Here is a 17,764-nt window from a genome sequence, read left to right on the forward strand (position 1 = left end):
TTCCAATGTTACATTGTTATCGACACCCTCCTCGCTGCAACCTGACAGGCGGGCAGAAGCTCAACTTTTATGTTCCGCACCAGAAGTTCAGGGTTAGTGAAACAGGTTCCCTTGGCAAACTTTGGAGGAAGTCTCTTTTTTCCCATGTTGCCTGCTGCTTAAGGAAGTATGCAAGACTGGCAATGTTTATTCACTTGACCTAGAAAAAGCTCATGGTATAACTGTGCACTGAATTCACAAGTCATTTTTGATTTTATAGTGGAACTGTATACAGTCTGTGAATACACAGTGTACTGTATAAGCTATTTACTGCATGATTTGTTGTTTTACAGGCTCTCAAGGGGAAAATTTATGTTTTTGGTTTGCAGGATTCTACTTTAGGCATTGTGCTGAAATGGTGATAGTTCTAAAATGTGAATAAATATTCTCACCTTGTTTATGGTACTAATCTTTAACCTTCCGTTGCTTAAATTTTGTAAACTGGTGCATGAGCCAAGTAACTATAAATTTATAAAATTCATATATGAAACATTTAGTAAAGTTATTCAAAACATTAAAGTAATTATAAAATTATTTGCATTTTTAAATTGGCCAGAAATATATATTTTAAAATATAAAATGTGTGTGGTTTCACAGAAGTGAATGTTTGCTGGTCTTCTTCAAGCCCTGTCAGACCACAAAGTGGAACAGCAAAATTAATTTGGCATTTTGTGAAATATGTGGTTTTAGAAGCTTGGCATCTACTGTATTGTACTACAGCTACGGTAGTACTGTAAAGCCTCACAAGCTAATTGGTAACGTACTAGACATCTAAGAATAAGTTAGCAATAGTAAGTCACATTAGCTCTAGGTTGTATGTTCAGTGTATTGACACTTACTTGCTTGACAATTACTCAATATGGCTGAACTTCACTGGATTGTAAACATTTTTTTAAAGATTACTGAAGGGGAATAAAAGTTGCTAACTCTTCACTTGAACTCTAGCTATGATTACCAGTTTGCAAAGGTAACTTAAAACTGCACTGACATATTTGTGCCTATAACTTCTGTGTAACGTGTTCAAACTCTAATTCTTTCGTGGATTAACATAAGTAAGTCGCCTTATAAAAAAACACTACTAACACTTATAGGCAAAGGTATTTTATTCACCATCATTGACTCTGATTTTATAGCAGACTTTTTTAAGTTTCCAGAAACTCATTCTGTGCTGCATTTCAATGAAGTCACTGTTATATTTAGCCAGATTATAGCACTACCTGGCTGTAAACAGGAAGTGCATCAGATTACTACACAACTGTCCATCTGGACATTAATACACAATAGAAACCTGAAGCTATTTCACAGGCCACAGACAGACAGTGTCGCTACCTGCTGGGCTCAGTTTAAGCCTAACAACATTCACCCAGATTAACCAGACTATGCAGGAAGGGGGTGTCTACATGAAGATTTGTTGATGTCTTATAAATAATTATGGATGTCTCTCACAATTCCTTCTTAAATTCATTATTCCTGAACAGTAAGTTGTTTGGCAGCTTTATTCACTGCCTTTGATTTGACCACCTCAAATGATGCAAGTGTTCCATATTGATCCTGTGCTTTGTGTCTTATGTTTGTTTGCAGATTGCTCAATAATCCAATTATTGCAGCTCAGCTTTCTCTGAGCCCCTGTGATGTGTATAGAGACACCTCCTTGGCTTGCCGAAGGAGTTGAGTGAGAGAGGAGGGGAAGAAATGTGGGAACGAGAGAAAACTCAGCAGTCGGGGAGACTGTGTGAGATAACCTATGCGGGAAAGCGAAACAGACTGAGGGAGAAGGGAGGAGTGAACAAGTGAAGGAGAAAGAATCCACTAAGGGACTTTGAGGCTGTGTGTGTGTTCATGTGAGAGAAAGGAAAAAGAGAGAGGAGAAAGTTGCAGGAAAAGCCAAAGTTACCTTTATTAATGCACTGACCTTGTGCACTTCGCATTAACCTCCCTTTCCAAGAGAATTAGTCTGTATCAGTCACACTCTGATGTACCTAATCGCACCAATTGATTGCAGTGGACTAGAAAAGAGGAAATTGAATCTCTTGTTACCCTGGCCAAAGACCAAGGGAATACATGCCAATGCAGGGCAGACAGACCTGAAACAGCCTATGCTTACTGTTAGTCTACTGTTGTCTCTCTGGATAGATCTAGTGTGAGTAGAATAGCTCCCTAGGGTGCAAGACTGTTTGAACAGCTTCATAAGCTCTGGCTGCAAGTAATAGCTGAACTTTTTCCCTGCTTTCTCACCCCTCTTCCACGGGCGTCAGTTTTGTAATACAGGTACTGTAAGAGAAGAGGACAAGAAAACAAAATGGGCCCGTGAACAAATGGTTTTCAGTAAATGACATGTAGCATCATGGCATTGTACCGCACTACGGCAGCCATTCTAACCCTATTAAATCAGCAATGAGTGTATTGCTTCTGATTGATGGCCGAGGGCGAGGAACTCAGACAGATTCATTTACGCAGCATAGCTGCTTGTTAATAACAACTAATGCTATCACAACAAAAAACAAGTTTCCAAATAGTCGTTTGTACATTCAACCCAGGCACGAAAGGCTTTGGGGTGCTATGAGTTTGAGGAGACAGTTCAGCTAAACATGTATGGATTTTTTTAAAATGCCTCTGGTATACAATAGAAGATGTAAGTCTCCAGCATGAGGCTAATGTTGATGTTTGGCTCCACAATGGCACACTTTGCCTGCTGCAACAAATGGCTTTAATCCACATAAATTAGAAGGAGTTGCTCAGCAGGAGGCAAAGATTACAGGGATAATGCACTCCCCTTGTGTGTGCGTCTCAGAAAGGAGGGGAGACGTGAAAGAATAGAGAGGCTCCGATGAAATGGCTGAGAAAGCAGAAGTGTTTATAGGGTCACAGTGAAAGAGTAGCAGCTGGGGTAAGGACCTTTCAGCAGCATGCCAAAGTTAGCCCACGGAAAGAGAAAAAAACGTGGCACAAGAGGAAGGGCTGAATCAAATCAGAGGAAAAGATCTGAGGAGGAGCTCAACAGTTTGATGAATTGGTTAAACAGCTTTGTATACTAAAAAGTATAAATTACAGTTTCGTAAATAAAAGCTTGAATTCCATTTTAAAGATTAGGGTTTTCTGACCAGAAAAGCTTTGCGCTTTTGGTAAAGAGAATGCTAAGTTGGATGTAGTGAAGGCATTGAGACAAATAAAATCCAGACGTAAAAAAGAAAAACTAACTAAACATAGCACACACATCCCCGTTCCTTTGCACATCTGATGAGACTAAAACAAAAGAGAAACCTTCATCTTTAACCATAAAGGTGATGTGTCTACTGTAAAGCAGGAGATCTTCAGGTTCTTCCGATTTATGAAGCTTAATTATGTTGAAAAATATGCTTCTACATATGAAGTAATTTACATGAGCAAGGCTATAAACTGCAACATGTATGTGCACGAGCCGTAGGTAAATGAGGGATTTAGGTGGTGACATCTGTTCAGAGCAGCCTGGCACATCTTCTGAATCTACAGTAACCAGAGTTTGTATGCTTTGGCCAAGGATCCCAGTAAAATGGGAATGCCTCACACTCTAACATGGCTGTTATGACAAGGCTTCTCATATAAAGCCTCTGTGGACAGACAGCCCCTGGGGGTAGAGTACATAAAGAAGAATCAGTGGCACATTTGAGATGCCGTCAACGTGCTACACAGTACACGGTGTCAGAAACCTGGATGTAGCGTGCCAGTCAGCCCTTGGTAGAGAAGGTATATGCTTGATGTGAGATTGACGGACATCTTACCCAATTCCACCCGTCTTTGTTTTGCTCAGAAAAACCAATTACGCTCCATTTCCTCTTCTAAAGCTACTCATTAGTGCTGACGGGTTTCGCAACATGAAGCAGAACAGTGAAGAGATACAAAATGTAGAGCTACAAGCTGCTTTTCCGCTGCACAAAGCTTGTGTTTCAATAGGGAATCCTTTGTTCACTGTGTAAATCCCCACAGCCTCTCGTTTAAGAGCTCAGTATGTCACTTGAGACAAAACTCCTGCTCACAAAAAAAGTAATTAAAATATTCCTAAAATCCACTCAGGCTGGACCATGAATAGTCTTCTTTAAGAAAGAGATCCATCTTTAGAAAAGCATAACAACTCTCTGACTAAACATGTTTCTTTATTTTTTTAGTCTTAATAGAAAAGCCAACACCCATCTTCAAATAAGATACTGTACATAGACCAGGCATTTCTTCTCCATTCTCCTCCTGAGACCTGTCTTTCCTTCTTAAATATTTATGCAATGAGCTCAAGATGTCATGTATTTACCCTAATCTTCAGAATTTCATACACCTCAAACAATGAGATGGAGTGTTTGCAGGGCAGCAAAGGGAAGAGCAGCAGCAGAGAGAGAGAGAGACAGAGGAAGGAGAGAAACTTCTGAATTAACAATATTTCCCTCAGATGGAAAATGTTGGAGATATTCTGAGCCTCAGGAATATTTGGTTGGGCCAATGTTTTGTTTGAACAGGGAGTCTTAGTGGCAAAGCCTGGTGTTGTGATTATTAAAAGTGCAGTGTGAAGGGAATTACAAATGGCACATACAGTATATGTGTGCCCTTAACTGTATGTTGATGAATATATGTATGTGCATGTGACTGCTGAAGAAAGAGGGCAAGGACAGTTCACTCAGATGGCTTTGGGTTAGGAAGTGCATTCAAATTAATAAGAGATATGATGGTATCTATGGAGACACATGCAAGTAAGGCTGGGCAATAATTGAATGTTATTTATCTCCAAACTGGAATTCAATTGTGATCACACGATGTACACCTCCTAAAAAAATGGCTGCTTGGATTAAAAGCAATTTGAAAGCAAAGGAAAATAAATGTAGTATTTCTCAATTTATTGCCTGTTTAAATGATTAATCAACTAAATAAAAATATTCCTTAGTTGCAGTGTTTGCTGGAAGTAATGATTAATCCATTAATCAAATTCGTTGTTGGTATTATTGGGATCCAACAAATGTGGAACGTACAGTATGCTCTCTCTCAATTCATATTTGCAAATACAATTTAAAATTTTTTTTAATTAACTATTCTGTCAACTGACTTCTTCTTCCTGCCTTTGCTTGTTACTCCCATCTGTGTATCAGTGGAATAGTGAGATACTGTGCACCATCACTTGTTAATAAAGATGAACAGTAAAAGGACAGAGCCATGAAAAAGAAATGGTTTCATGAGGTTTGAATCTCAACAAACTTTAATGTTCACCTGATAGACTAACTGATTTATAAGTCAAAATTTTATGCATAACGACACACAGCTTATGTCATTACGTATTAATGAACCATTCAATATAATTAAACGTCATTAAAATTAGAAACATATTCTTTAATTCTTGATATTCTGATCACCCAGAGCTTCATGCCACAATAAAAATGAGTCCACTCACTCAGGCAGGCAAAATCTGGGTTTACTTTATGCCACTCAGAAAAGAGTTAGTATCTTTAGATGCAAGATTATAATCCCGTCTCCTATTCTTTATCCCAATATTCTCTGTACTCCTGCAGTCCAGCTCACCAGTGCTGACATCGCAGGAAGTGGCCAGCCCAAAAAGGTGAAATGAGTGCCCACTCTGAAAGGGCAGCCACATGCACCACTGCAAATCTTTCATCTTATTAAATATACATCAATAGTCAGTTATACCTGTGAGGCAGCTCTCACCTGAGCCAAGGACGGATATTATTTTTAACCTCTTGTTGTTTTGAACAGGGCTACAACTCGTGCTATAATCAAGTACTGCAATTATGATAGGGGATGAGAGGTATTAAGTAAAAACAGGCTTTCCCTTTTAATGTTCATGTTCATGTTTCTCTTCCCAACTTCCTCTTCCCCCTCATTCTCTCTGCACATAGCAAACTCACCTTTGTACATGACATAAAAAGACTTTGGTGCTAAAGCAGATGTGGACATTGTATTGGGCATAAATGCAGCTCTCTATATGCAGTTTTAAGAAAGAAGTACTAACTAAAATCAGTCTGTGGCTGTTTCCTCTTTGTAAAGGCCATTTGATCAAATTTCAAGGAGCGCATCCTTCATCTGAAATTAGACAATTGAGAAATGTCAATATCAATTCTGGCTAACGTCACTGAAATACACAGTATTTGTTTTCACCTGACCTGTTTGGTTGAAATCATTTTAACTGCTTAACAGAAACAAAATAAAAGTTAAAATAACTACATTTGAATTATTTTATTGTTGCTGCAAGTGTAGCTGACCCATGCACATTTGAGATTTAGGCTTCTATTCTAAAAATAATTCAATATGTGGGTTCATCCATCAGTTTTTGTGAGAACCCAATTGCGCTGTGTCCCTCAGCAGGTGTTGCATTGTTCATCCAGTGGCCATCTGGGTCTGTAATCCTTTGGAGGTGAGCACACACTGAATTTGAAAAAGGTCAGTGCACAGTCACACTTAGTTTGGCCAAACACACGTGTGTGTGTGTGTTTGTGTACACTTGTGCATGTCTTTGCCCTCTAACCTTCTTTTTGTTTAGCATTTTCTGCCACATGTGTGAGACCTTTTGTGAGATCAGAATCTTAAAGTAATTAAAATAACTAGCCTGATGCTGCCTGACAAACTTTAATCATAATCCCAATAAACCAGTTTTGATTTTGGTTAATGGGTGTTAATCTCTTATTCAACAGTACTGAAGCACCCTAACGGCAGCATTTTTACTTGCTAGTGGGACCATTTATGTGCTGATACATTTTGTTCATTATCTGATAGATAGTCAGTAGCAGTTTGGACCAACTGGCTGATCAAAGACAGGGCATCTAAGAGGGTATCTGACTGCTCCTCTGCTGTTGAACTTGTCAAATACTATAGAGAGGCTGACTAGGGAGCAGCTTTCAGCAGTTCTGGAGCTAACATGCAGAATGTGCTGCTGTGGTGCTAACCACCTGGATATTAGCCAACCAGAAACTTGGCTCTGGCTCCCAAGTGCAACCCACTTCTTGAGGTTGTGGTTTCATACCCCGTGACTTTAGTGACCCACTTGACTATTAACTATATGTACAATAAACACCCCTGGCGGATCCACTTGGCAGGCCTATGGCTTACTTTTGCCCGCAGTATGTATGTTAATGTACCGTGGTGTGTGTTTCCCTTTTGCGCATGATGGACTCCCTGCCTGCTTTTCCTCCATGTTTGCCCCAACAGAATTGTAAATGACTGGTGGGCGGTGAGGATGATCACATGTGACAGCTAATGCGTAGGGTTGCTGGCAACATGTGTCAGCGCCAGTGTACATTAACCTACATTCAGAGTGACGCCTTTTTGAATCACACAGGAAAGGAAAAGGTTGCCTTTTGAATAAGATATCTTTTGGCATGCTTCATTTCTCTGGACCCATGAGCTTAATTCATTTAGTTTCAGAGGTTTTGGTATTACCAGTCTGTCTCCAACTTATTATATGTGGTAATCTTGCCGACCGGATCCTTCTTGTAGTTTAAAGAGTCAGTGTAAACAGGAGTCGGATGTGTGTTAACTGTTGCTAGAAAGTGGAGAACGGAGGAAAGGAGTGTGTGGCGTGGAGGTGGCTGAGGTCAGGGCTGATCCCTTAAAGATAATCTCCCTCTCTAGGGATTTGTTTTTCTCATGTGTCCTAGGGCCTCTAAGCTGACTTTGGAGGTCACCTGCTGTACAGGCAACCAGACACATTTGTAAGGAGTCAGGTATTGCTTGGAGTTGGTGGAGAGAAAGCAGAGTAATAGAGTTGAAACATGAATGCAAGTAGAGGCCAGGTCTAGAGTTTATCCATGCCACTGAAATCAAAGGATTTGGGTCCTTAACAAAACCAGTTTTAGCAGCATAGCTTTGAAGTGGTCTATTTGTGTTTATATTCGTGGCAGTAAGCTAGATTAGAGTAAAATCTGAGACATATTTCACAGAAGTGGTGAAAACAGTCTCTCTTTTGTGTATTTAGTTAGATTTAAACTAACTACTGTGTGTATTTTTGTTGTTGTCATGTAGGTTTATGTTCAAAAGGGAAATGTGATTTAAGTCACTGAGCTGGTATTTTATGTTCCTTGATGTGTTGAACATTTTGTGATGATCATCACCCTCTTGTTTGCATTGTTTCCCTCATTCCCATGCCTGAAAATCAACTTAATGCCCAGCAATGTATTTCTCAAAATGCCAGCTGAATTGTGCTCCCAGCCGCTTTGTGGCTACTTCTGCAAATGATTTTGGAAACTAGTTGCTAAAAACAGAAACTTTGGAGATCAGAAACAGATCTGTGTGACAGCAGCTAAGAATCTAAGTTCTTTTGCCAGAAGAAAGATCAAAAAAGTACTGCAGGACATGAGCTTTAATAAGGCTGCTACATAAATGAATAGTAGTTGTTTTTTTGTATTGTAATGTATTTATTGAACATTGTACAGTTTTTCACAGGGGTTGTTGTTACACTAAATTTTGCAGCAGTTTGAAGTCGTGTCTGCTTTTTAATTTCATAAAAACCTCTCTAAATGAAGAAAGCTTTTAAGCTACCCACGGTAATTTCTGGGATTTGCACCCGTGGAGTTCTCAGTGTTGCACAGATTTACATAGAGTTCCTTGCAGTAGAGGATATCCTTGTCTTGGTTCCTGCTTTGTGTGTTAATTAACTCTGTGGACTGCATATGTTCAACAGTGAAATGGGTGAACTGAGAGCACAGTATAGTAGCATAAGACCTTCTTGTTGTTATTTTATGAAACAAAAAGGATTTATACATGTAGAATTGTAATTCACTGCTACATGTTTTGAAGTTTTTTGTTTATTATTAATTAACAGCACATTGGTGTTCAAAGTTTTAACTGTGTTAACTATGCTTTCACTGAAACCATGAACAAATCTTTGGACACGCATTAGTATCCCGTGCCTAATGTCATACTATGATTATACTGTTTTATACTGTATGGATGTGACAGGCATGAATTACGGGAGTTTCCAGTCTTGATAATCCTCACCACCAGATAATAATACCCTGCCATATCTCCCTGAAATTTCATGCATGTGTGCTTTACCACTTAGCCAAAATATCTCAGGTGATTATTTTATTCCCTATGTGAGACAATGTGTGATTTAAATAAAGTTAAAAATTGTCAGACTGCACGGGATGGTTCTAATCAGCTGGGTTGCAGTCCTGATGCCATGATAGTTATTCACTGTCTCTGCAAGGCTCGGGACCATCCAGCTGCTGCTGCATACAGAAAGGTTAAAGGTCAGCAAAGAGTTGCTGTGACGTTGTTATTATTGTTTATTGAATTTAAAGACAGGTACAGCTTCAGACATGTTGAGTACAAACTGGAGACTGTGTGTAGATCTGAATGATACCATAGTCTGTATCCACCCATAGACCTCTATCAACTCCATACAGAGGATTGTGTGTGTGTTTGTGTGTGTGTGTGTGCATATCTTGACTTGTCTCATTTTGTTGTTTATACTGAAAACAGTGGATTTATAGAAAGATAATCATGATTTGCTGTCATGGAGAAGGTCATCTAAAGTTTGTAGGCATAAGCCTTGGAGGGGAAACAATGCGACAGCTTGGAATTTAAAACAAGGGATGCAATCACAGCCAGGATTACCAGACTCCATCAGACAGCAAATTCGCCATTTCTATGATGAAATACATTTAGTTTGATGGTTGAATTACCCCACTGTTTAATGAAAATGATGAACTTTGAAGGGAAATATGATCTGAAATGATGTTCTATCCGAAATGTTTGAAATACTAATACAAAACATTTTAAGGTTATACATTTTTTCTTAGTCACATGATTCAGCTAGTCAGAGTAGATTATACTGTAACCATAACACAAGTGTAACACAAGTCACTGAGGAGGAAATCTCATATTTCTGTATGCTCAGGTACTCTGCCCAATGCCAGGGGTCACCTTCACCAGGAAAAATAAATCCCTGGTGGCTCTCTAACACTACCCATAAGACCTCTCTCCTGTTGAGAGGCGGTGAGTGGGTGTCAACCTAATGTTTATACTGTCTGCTCATGGTTATGTAAGCCATTTTGTCCTCTCTTTCTCTCTCTCTCTCTCTCTCTCTCTCTTTCCATCTGCCTCAGCTTGTTTAAACTAATATACCTTTACATTTCCAACATGCCAAACTGTGTGTTACATAAATATTCTTTGAGCTGGTCTAGCTTAAGGTTTTTCACTATGCCAAGGTGTGTATTACATAAATATTGTAGGCCAGACTGTAGAGAGCTACTGTACTGTGGAAGCAGTTTTTTCTTCTCCCAGAGTCAAGGATGCTTCTCTTTCATGAAGGGCAGGTTCACGGAGGCTGTGGTACTTGTCTGAACTATCCCTGTGATAACAGCCTCTAGAATGAACGAGTCAGTGTGTCTGCTCAAACGCACACACACACGCACGCACACACACACACACACACACACACACACACACACACACACACACACACACACACACACAAATTTATCTTTGCAGTGGGCGGCTGGCTGTACAGCAGTGTAAATACAGTACAGTACAGCACACAAAGGTGTGTGTGTGTGGTAGACAGTGTTACATACATGTTGAGGACATTGCTTTTTTCTATACAACAAAGTGCTCTCTATGGTTCAGCTGCTTGTTTACTGATTGTCACTCTAATGTACTTATTTAGGTCACAGGGTTCATTCCTGCCACGTGGGCCCTGCTGTCCTCCATCATAGAGCCATCTCACGGTCCATTATTCACCCATAATGCTGTTATCTTGATAAACTCAGAATAACTATGGCTCACTTGACTTCCTTTGTACCTAATTTGCCAGGTTTTTTTCTGCTTCATTCTGTTTCTCTGGCAACTAATTGCCACCGTCGGCCAACTTTTGACCTTTTCTCTTGACCTATATTGACATGTTTGTGGTTAATGGAGATTATGAGCTCGCCAAACAAGTCCCTAAAAAAAACTTTGGCTTAAATAGCTATCCTTTCCGATCTTAGCTCTTGCTGATTTAGCACTCCTCCTGCAGCTGAGAAAGGGTGGAGATATCTGAACCATTTGAAGAATGCTCCCAGTGTGACATCTGAATTACTTGTAGAAAAGCATGAGGACAATTTGAGCACAAACATCTGTCCTGTGGATTGGCCCTCACACATTTTAGTGGGCGCTCTGGGCTTTGTCTGGCTTCAAGTTCATGCTTCCTTTCTTTTTGCCATTTCATTAATATCTTCCCCAAACAGCATGTCACTCTGAAAAGCAGCATGAGGGGCAGCTAATTTCTGCTTGTACATTTCTGTGGGAAGAAGCAGGCATTGTGTACATGCACTCATCTGTATCCTCATGGGAAATAAACAGCAACTAAATCAGTTGTTAGCTTTCTGTGTTATCTTTAAAGATGAAAGGACATTGAAAACAATGAAACCGCTGCCCAGGGGTTTCTGTAGGAAGGGGAAAAAAAGCAACAACTGGAGCGAAGAATGAGACCTTTGATCTGAACAGTCAGTCCCATTGAGTGAGTTTGAGACTGAACCCAGAAATAGAGAAGACAGGGGTCAAAAAGACCCAAGTCACAGAAGTGGCCTACACATAATTGCAGAATTTTCTTTTTGGTATAGCAATTTAAAGTGCATTCGTTTAGATATACTGGTAGAGATGATTTTTTTGTGCATGTAAAAAAGTTGCACTTTTTCATCATTCAAGTATTTGTTTTAAACATAAATCGCAGCATCTAAAAACAACAAGGACATGAATTTGGTGTAGTGGACTAGAGGTCAAAGACACACTTCAGTTAACTGCAGTGTCCCAGTTCTGATTTCAACTGTTATATGTCATTCCTTTATTCTCTCAAGCTCATTAAAACATATTTCCATCATTACAGTTGCACTATATGCTGACAAACTGTAGGATAACATCTTTGCTGAAACCGCCTGATTTGGTTGGGTCGCTTGTGTTTAGTTTTGGGATACTGGCAGCCGTTGATGCACAGTCACTGCAGCCTGGTTTGTCTGCTCTGGTTTCATAAGCAGAGAGAGTGAATGACCTATATACTTCTCTGAGGGAGGGGAAGTCACCTTGTTGGTGGACCAGCAGGCAGGCACACAGCGGCAAGGTTTTAATGTGTAGCACCCTTAAAGTGTTCACCGCTGAGCTGATATTAGACACATACTTAGAGGGACCTTTTATATGTGTTGTTCTTGGCCTTATACTTTCCGGGGCTGTTTTTCTTGGCCTGGACTTCTTGTTAACACGGCTTTGTAATGGTGCAAAAAAGGCCAATGTATGGGGGAATATTCAGTAGATTAACAGGTTGAAAAACACATCTTGACATGAATTAGATTTGTGCATCCACACATACACCCACTTGCACTCGCATTAGCTGAAACCATAGGGCCCAATGCCAGAAAGATCGAGTCAGACAAACACCTCACCAGAGACTCCTCTAAGCGTCCTAACAAATTGAATGTGTGTGTAGATGGACAAGAGGGAATTAGATCAGTGGTCCTGATTGTATCTGAGTGCTGTTGCTGTACCCCTTTCCAGCTAGTCCCCTGGAGGAAATGTGTGTGGATGAGAGAGAGACTGATGGAGAGGTAGAGAGAGAGCTTGGCAGCTGGTTTGATGAAGGATGTAAGGAGAATGTTAACCAGACAATCACCTTGCGTGTTATTGATTGAGATGGGAGAGAGGTAATTAGTAAAAGAAGGGGAAGCTGAGGCCACTTTTAATGTTTTGATACAAGGTGTTCTCTCTTTGTACCCATCTCCCTGTTGTGTTCTATGTGTGTTTTGTGAGTATGTGCGTGAAGGGAGAGGTACTATCAGAGATTTACTGTATCTCTATCTTAATTTTTCTGTACTGTATAGACCTAAACTTCTATGCATTCAGCTTAAAAAAAAAAAAAAAAAACTGTATAACTGGCCAGTTCTACTTACTCATACCATTAGCTACATGTGTTCTCCATGGACCCCATCACTTTTATTTTGTTATCTGTTCTGTTTTCCATCTCACACCTTCTTTTACTTTATATCTCCATTAACCAGACTTTAAATGCACTGAATATAAATATTAAGAAACAGCTTAATATTTACACAATGAGTGACGACTACATAGCAGGCTGACTAGAGCTCATTTCATGCAGGATCTTTTTTTTTTCCTAAAACTGAGTTTGATAAGAGATTTTTTTGTGTGATTAGAGGTGGTGGTACTTTACACCTACTAGAAACAATGTTCAGCTCCCTGTGAAAAGTGTTAAATATCTGCATGCTATTGTTTTGCCACACAGTCACACAAAAGAAGCGATGAAAGAGTTTTGCTTTTCTACAAAAATCCTTTGCAAAGGCCAAGACAAATTTACTGAAACTCTTTTGATGTGATGATAAATAACTGGATTGTAGTGATATTTCAAGTAGATTATTGCCTTCAGTTAGTATCACAGATGTCATTATATCATAATCATTCATAATCAGTCATTCGGGCTATTTAAATTGAAACAATACTCATTGTGCTGTTTGGTATCACAAAACCCCAAACTGTAAAGAGGGAAGAGAAGGCAAAGCAGAGTTGTCTGAGGAGATAAAAAAGAAAATATTTGCTGAATATGTTCATGGTAAAGGCTGCAAGACCATCCCTAAAGAGCTTGAAGATCTAGCGACCACAGTTTTTAATATTTTTATGATGTTTAAGGTCCAAGTGATTGTGTCCAACCTCACTATAATGGTGGAAAAAGTTGGATGATTGGTAGAAAATAACTTTTTTTTAACAGAGAGGACAGTGTCACTTTCTGAATGAAAGTGGGCTCCAGAGAAGACTTTTGTTAGACAAAGAAAAACTAAAAAAAAAACTGATTAGAGTTTGCTAAAATGTACATTGACAGCCCACAAAGCCTCTGTGAGAATGTTCCAGTTCACAGAAAAACAAGAAGCTTAGAGAAGAAAACCATCCCAACTGTAAAACACGGAGCCAGCTCAGTAGCTTGTTTGTTATGGGGTTGTTTTGCAGTGTCTGGCGCAGGAACATTGAATGTGTGCAGGGTAAAATGAAATCAGAAGATTATCAAGACATTCTGGAGAGACACATACTGCCCAGTGTCAAAAGACTCAGTCTTAGTTGCAGGTCATGACTCTTCCAGTTGGATAATGACCAAAATAGAACATCTGAAGGCACCACAATGCATAAAAAGAAAACACTCATCTGTCAATCGGCCAATCAAACTTTTGTAAGACTCCTCAAATCTGAGAGATTTGAAGAATTTTGCTCAAGATGAATGTGCCAAATTTCCAGCTGAGAAGTCGTGAGAATACATGTACTCATAGTGGTCTCAATTTCAGGAAGAGGTCAACTACAGCTCTTAAATTCTCCCATTTATGTTCTGTTCATCTTGAGCCGAAATGCCAGTTAGATCTGCCGCAGTCATCCGTTATGTTACCTGCTGGGTGTGGCTTTGAGTAAATAATGACACAAGCTCTGGTACTTAGAATACAGCTTACAACTGAACTTGTTCTCACCTTTGAACTTTGACCTTAAACTAGTTACACACTTTTAAGATGTTCTATCATGGTTTTTGTTAAACACCCTGTGCAATGCCTCATACTTGTCAAGCAGCAGAAGGAGACATGTGTTTTGGATCCTACCTAAATATGACATCCTGCTTTATGTATTTCTGGTTATTGAATTGAAATAATCTCCTCTATAATTCTGTCACTGTCATCGCTATAAGCCTGGCGAAGCTATAAATCAGTTAAGATGTAAAGTCCTCCGCTCTTGGTTGGCAGACATCTTTACAGCCAGCCACGTCGGGCAGCTACTGTACTGTGGGGTCATAAAACTGAAGAATGTTTCACAGTGTGCATCATGCTGTACCATGGTCAGGAAGGGGACAGTCTGGCCTGGCTTTGTTGTTGACTTCTTAAAACTCTTTGTTGATTTATATCTGGTGTGAAAACATGTGTATATGTGTGTGTCCTTTCAGCTCACCACTAAGACAACCGTCCTCGACAGCCAAGGTTTGCCTGGTTTGTGGAGACGAGGCATCAGGATGCCACTATGGAGTCGTGACATGTGGAAGCTGCAAAGTCTTCTTCAAAAGAGCTGTGGAAGGTACAAGTGCATCAGCGATCAAACAAGATGTCACTGTTTAAGGCTTTTCTAAGAGCTTCATAGATTGCAAATAACAAAACACATATTCAGCATGCACCATGACAAGATAAATACAGCAGCAACAACAGTCTGCCCTCTGTTCTATATAATAAAGATGAAGTTGAGCGCAAACAAGTTCACTAAACTGGTCCTCACCACCCACCATTGCTATTTTGCAATTTGTTTACATCGGAAACTTTTCTTCTGTAAACAGTACCTTCAGTACAGCCACAGTACACAGTACTGTATTTATGTTTGCACCCCTATCAGAAACATGTGAAACTATGCTGGCGCTTGTTTCATTTTATAAACTCTGGTACAAATCTTAAAAAGCTGGAATCATACACAAAATCAATAAACACATTTACCACACAGACAACATCCTGTAGGTAGGTAGCACAAAGAAATGCACTGCAAATAGAAGGTGTACACAACAATGGATTGACATAAGAAAAAAGCTAAAAATGACTGACAGCTGCAAAATGGCTCAAGCTTGGTGTATTGCCAATATCTCCTATAATGTCTAATCATGCGATAGGAGTGTTAAAACTAAAATAAACATTCACAGCTCATTTTCAACTGCATTTGTGTCAAAGTGTTTGCGATGTTTATTCCCATATTCACATACTGTATTTTCTTTGCTACTGTAGAACTGAAGTGAAGTGAGTGCAAAAATCCACTGCTTTGATTAATTGTCACATTTTTCAGATAATTAACTTTCTCTTGATAGAACAGTTTGAAAAGTTCAAGCAGAGAAGCACATGGTGGAAAACAGTAGCTACAGTAGTTGATCTTTTTTTTTTTGCATTACACTGTTTTATGCATAAAAGTACAGTCTAAACTCAACCTTGAACACATTTATTGTCTCCAATAGATTATTAAAATTACCAAAACAGGCATTACATTAATAGACAGTTGAGTGGCACATGGGGAAAAAAAAAAAAACACTAGTTAATTCTCCTGCAGCCTTGTGTTATATTTAGCTTGGGGAAAATCAGCAGCAGCCATAATGTGCTTTTCATTTTGAGCCTGTTGCCTGAGGTGTTGGCCTAACTTGTTTGATGAATGTTTGAATGCAAAACCCACTCGTGCAGACCCAGTGCAGGCTGGACAGAAAAAAAACACACACAAGCAAACAAGCCCTTTAAGCCAGCTATTGGCCCCTATGGGTGTTTTCCTGACCATTGGAGGAATTGCATTCATTCCCAATCAAACCATTTCTTAATTTGATAATATTTACACACCAACATTATGGAGACCTGAAACCAGATTATGTGTCTGTGGTTATCGAATCAGACATGCCATTGTTTTTGCTTCAAGCGTAGCCAGAGGAGAACTGGTGCTAAAGCTCTGACTGTGTGTGAGTAGATGCCAGTTAATGCTCTTGAAAACTCAGATCTCTGTGATTAAACTACTAAAACCCTATGATATACAATTATACTGTAATTGACTAATTGATTGTGTTATGCTCTTTAAATCTAATACAGAGCTCTTTTCTTTCAAATGACTTTATAAGTATCTTGATTCAGGATTCCAAACCTGCAACTGCCCAAACTAAAGTATATAATTGTAATAGGAACATCTCAGACAGTTATGTGATGTTATCAAGGTTGCACGCGTCCTTCTGATGTGCAAAGCAAGCTGTTACCTTACTTGACCCCTCCACAGCTGCTGCTGAGGTAGAAAGAGGGAGGTAAGGTGGAGGGAGGCAAAGGATGAAAATAGTGAGAGAAGGATTTTGCAAAGTGAAGAGAGATAGAGGACAGTGAAACAGATACAGTGAGGGAGGGGGGAGAGGAAGGACAAAGAAAAAGTCAGACGCAGACAGAGAGATAAAGAGAGGAGGAGCCGAGAGAGGGGAGTAAGAAATAGGGAGAGGAATGGAAAATGATGTGTCAGCAGTGAGTGCCGGAGAGGTGTAAGTTAGGACACGAGAAGATGTTTTACTCCTCCCCTCTCCTCCTCTTTTCTTTCAGAGTTAAAAACTTAAACTCGGCATGCACGATATAAAAGAAGACTGCAGAGAGTGGGCATCTGTACAAGGGGGATAATCCAGCCCGTACTTAATTTCATTTGGCACCGTCTGCCTTAGGGGACACAACTTTTCGATAGACCGTAGCTCATTAGACGACTAACTGGCTCATAGCCCTTTACTACAGAGCTAGTTAGCATTCTGGAGTCGTCAACAAATCAGATAAAATCCTCTGGCTGAGGAGGGTCTGGTTTCCCCTTTATCCAAGTCAGACAGGTCATTGTTAGGTAGCTTTATTTTACATAACTGGCGCTTGGCACAGTTATTCTTTGAAGTGTGCAGTTTAGGCCATCTTCACCATCTGTTTGAAACATCTATTGGCCACATGAGCATTTTACTTAATAAATCTGTTCACTCACAGTCCTCCTCAAGAGGCTGAATGTTCATTCCACTTAATATTTGTCAGATCCACCAGAAGGTACAGCCAACTGTACACTATAAAGTTTATAACTATGGCCCCAGGAAATATATATAAATATTAAATTATTTGCTGTGTACTCTCTGATTGTGAGCTTTTCAAAATGCCATCATTTCATCCTTTAAGCATTCACATGCAGACACTTATTTCATAAAAGAAACATTCATCCACCTGCTCCTCTATTCACA

The 17,764-nt window shown here is 39.6% G+C and overlaps 1 protein-coding gene across 1 annotated transcript in view; it reads left to right on the plus strand.

Moving 5' to 3' along the window:
* nr3c2 (nuclear receptor subfamily 3, group C, member 2) overlaps positions 1-17,764 on the plus strand; it is a 69,773-nt gene that overhangs the window by 25,071 nt on the left and 26,938 nt on the right. The window contains exon 3 of the mRNA XM_026359790.1: positions 14,960-15,087. Within this exon, the coding sequence (XP_026215575.1) occupies positions 14,960-15,087 (128 nt within the window). The remainder of the gene's footprint in view (positions 1-14,959; positions 15,088-17,764) is intronic.

The sequence above is a fragment of the Anabas testudineus genome, chromosome 1 (genome assembly GCF_900324465.2).
Source record: "Anabas testudineus chromosome 1, fAnaTes1.2, whole genome shotgun sequence".
Taxonomy (NCBI): Eukaryota; Metazoa; Chordata; class Actinopteri; order Anabantiformes; family Anabantidae; genus Anabas; species Anabas testudineus.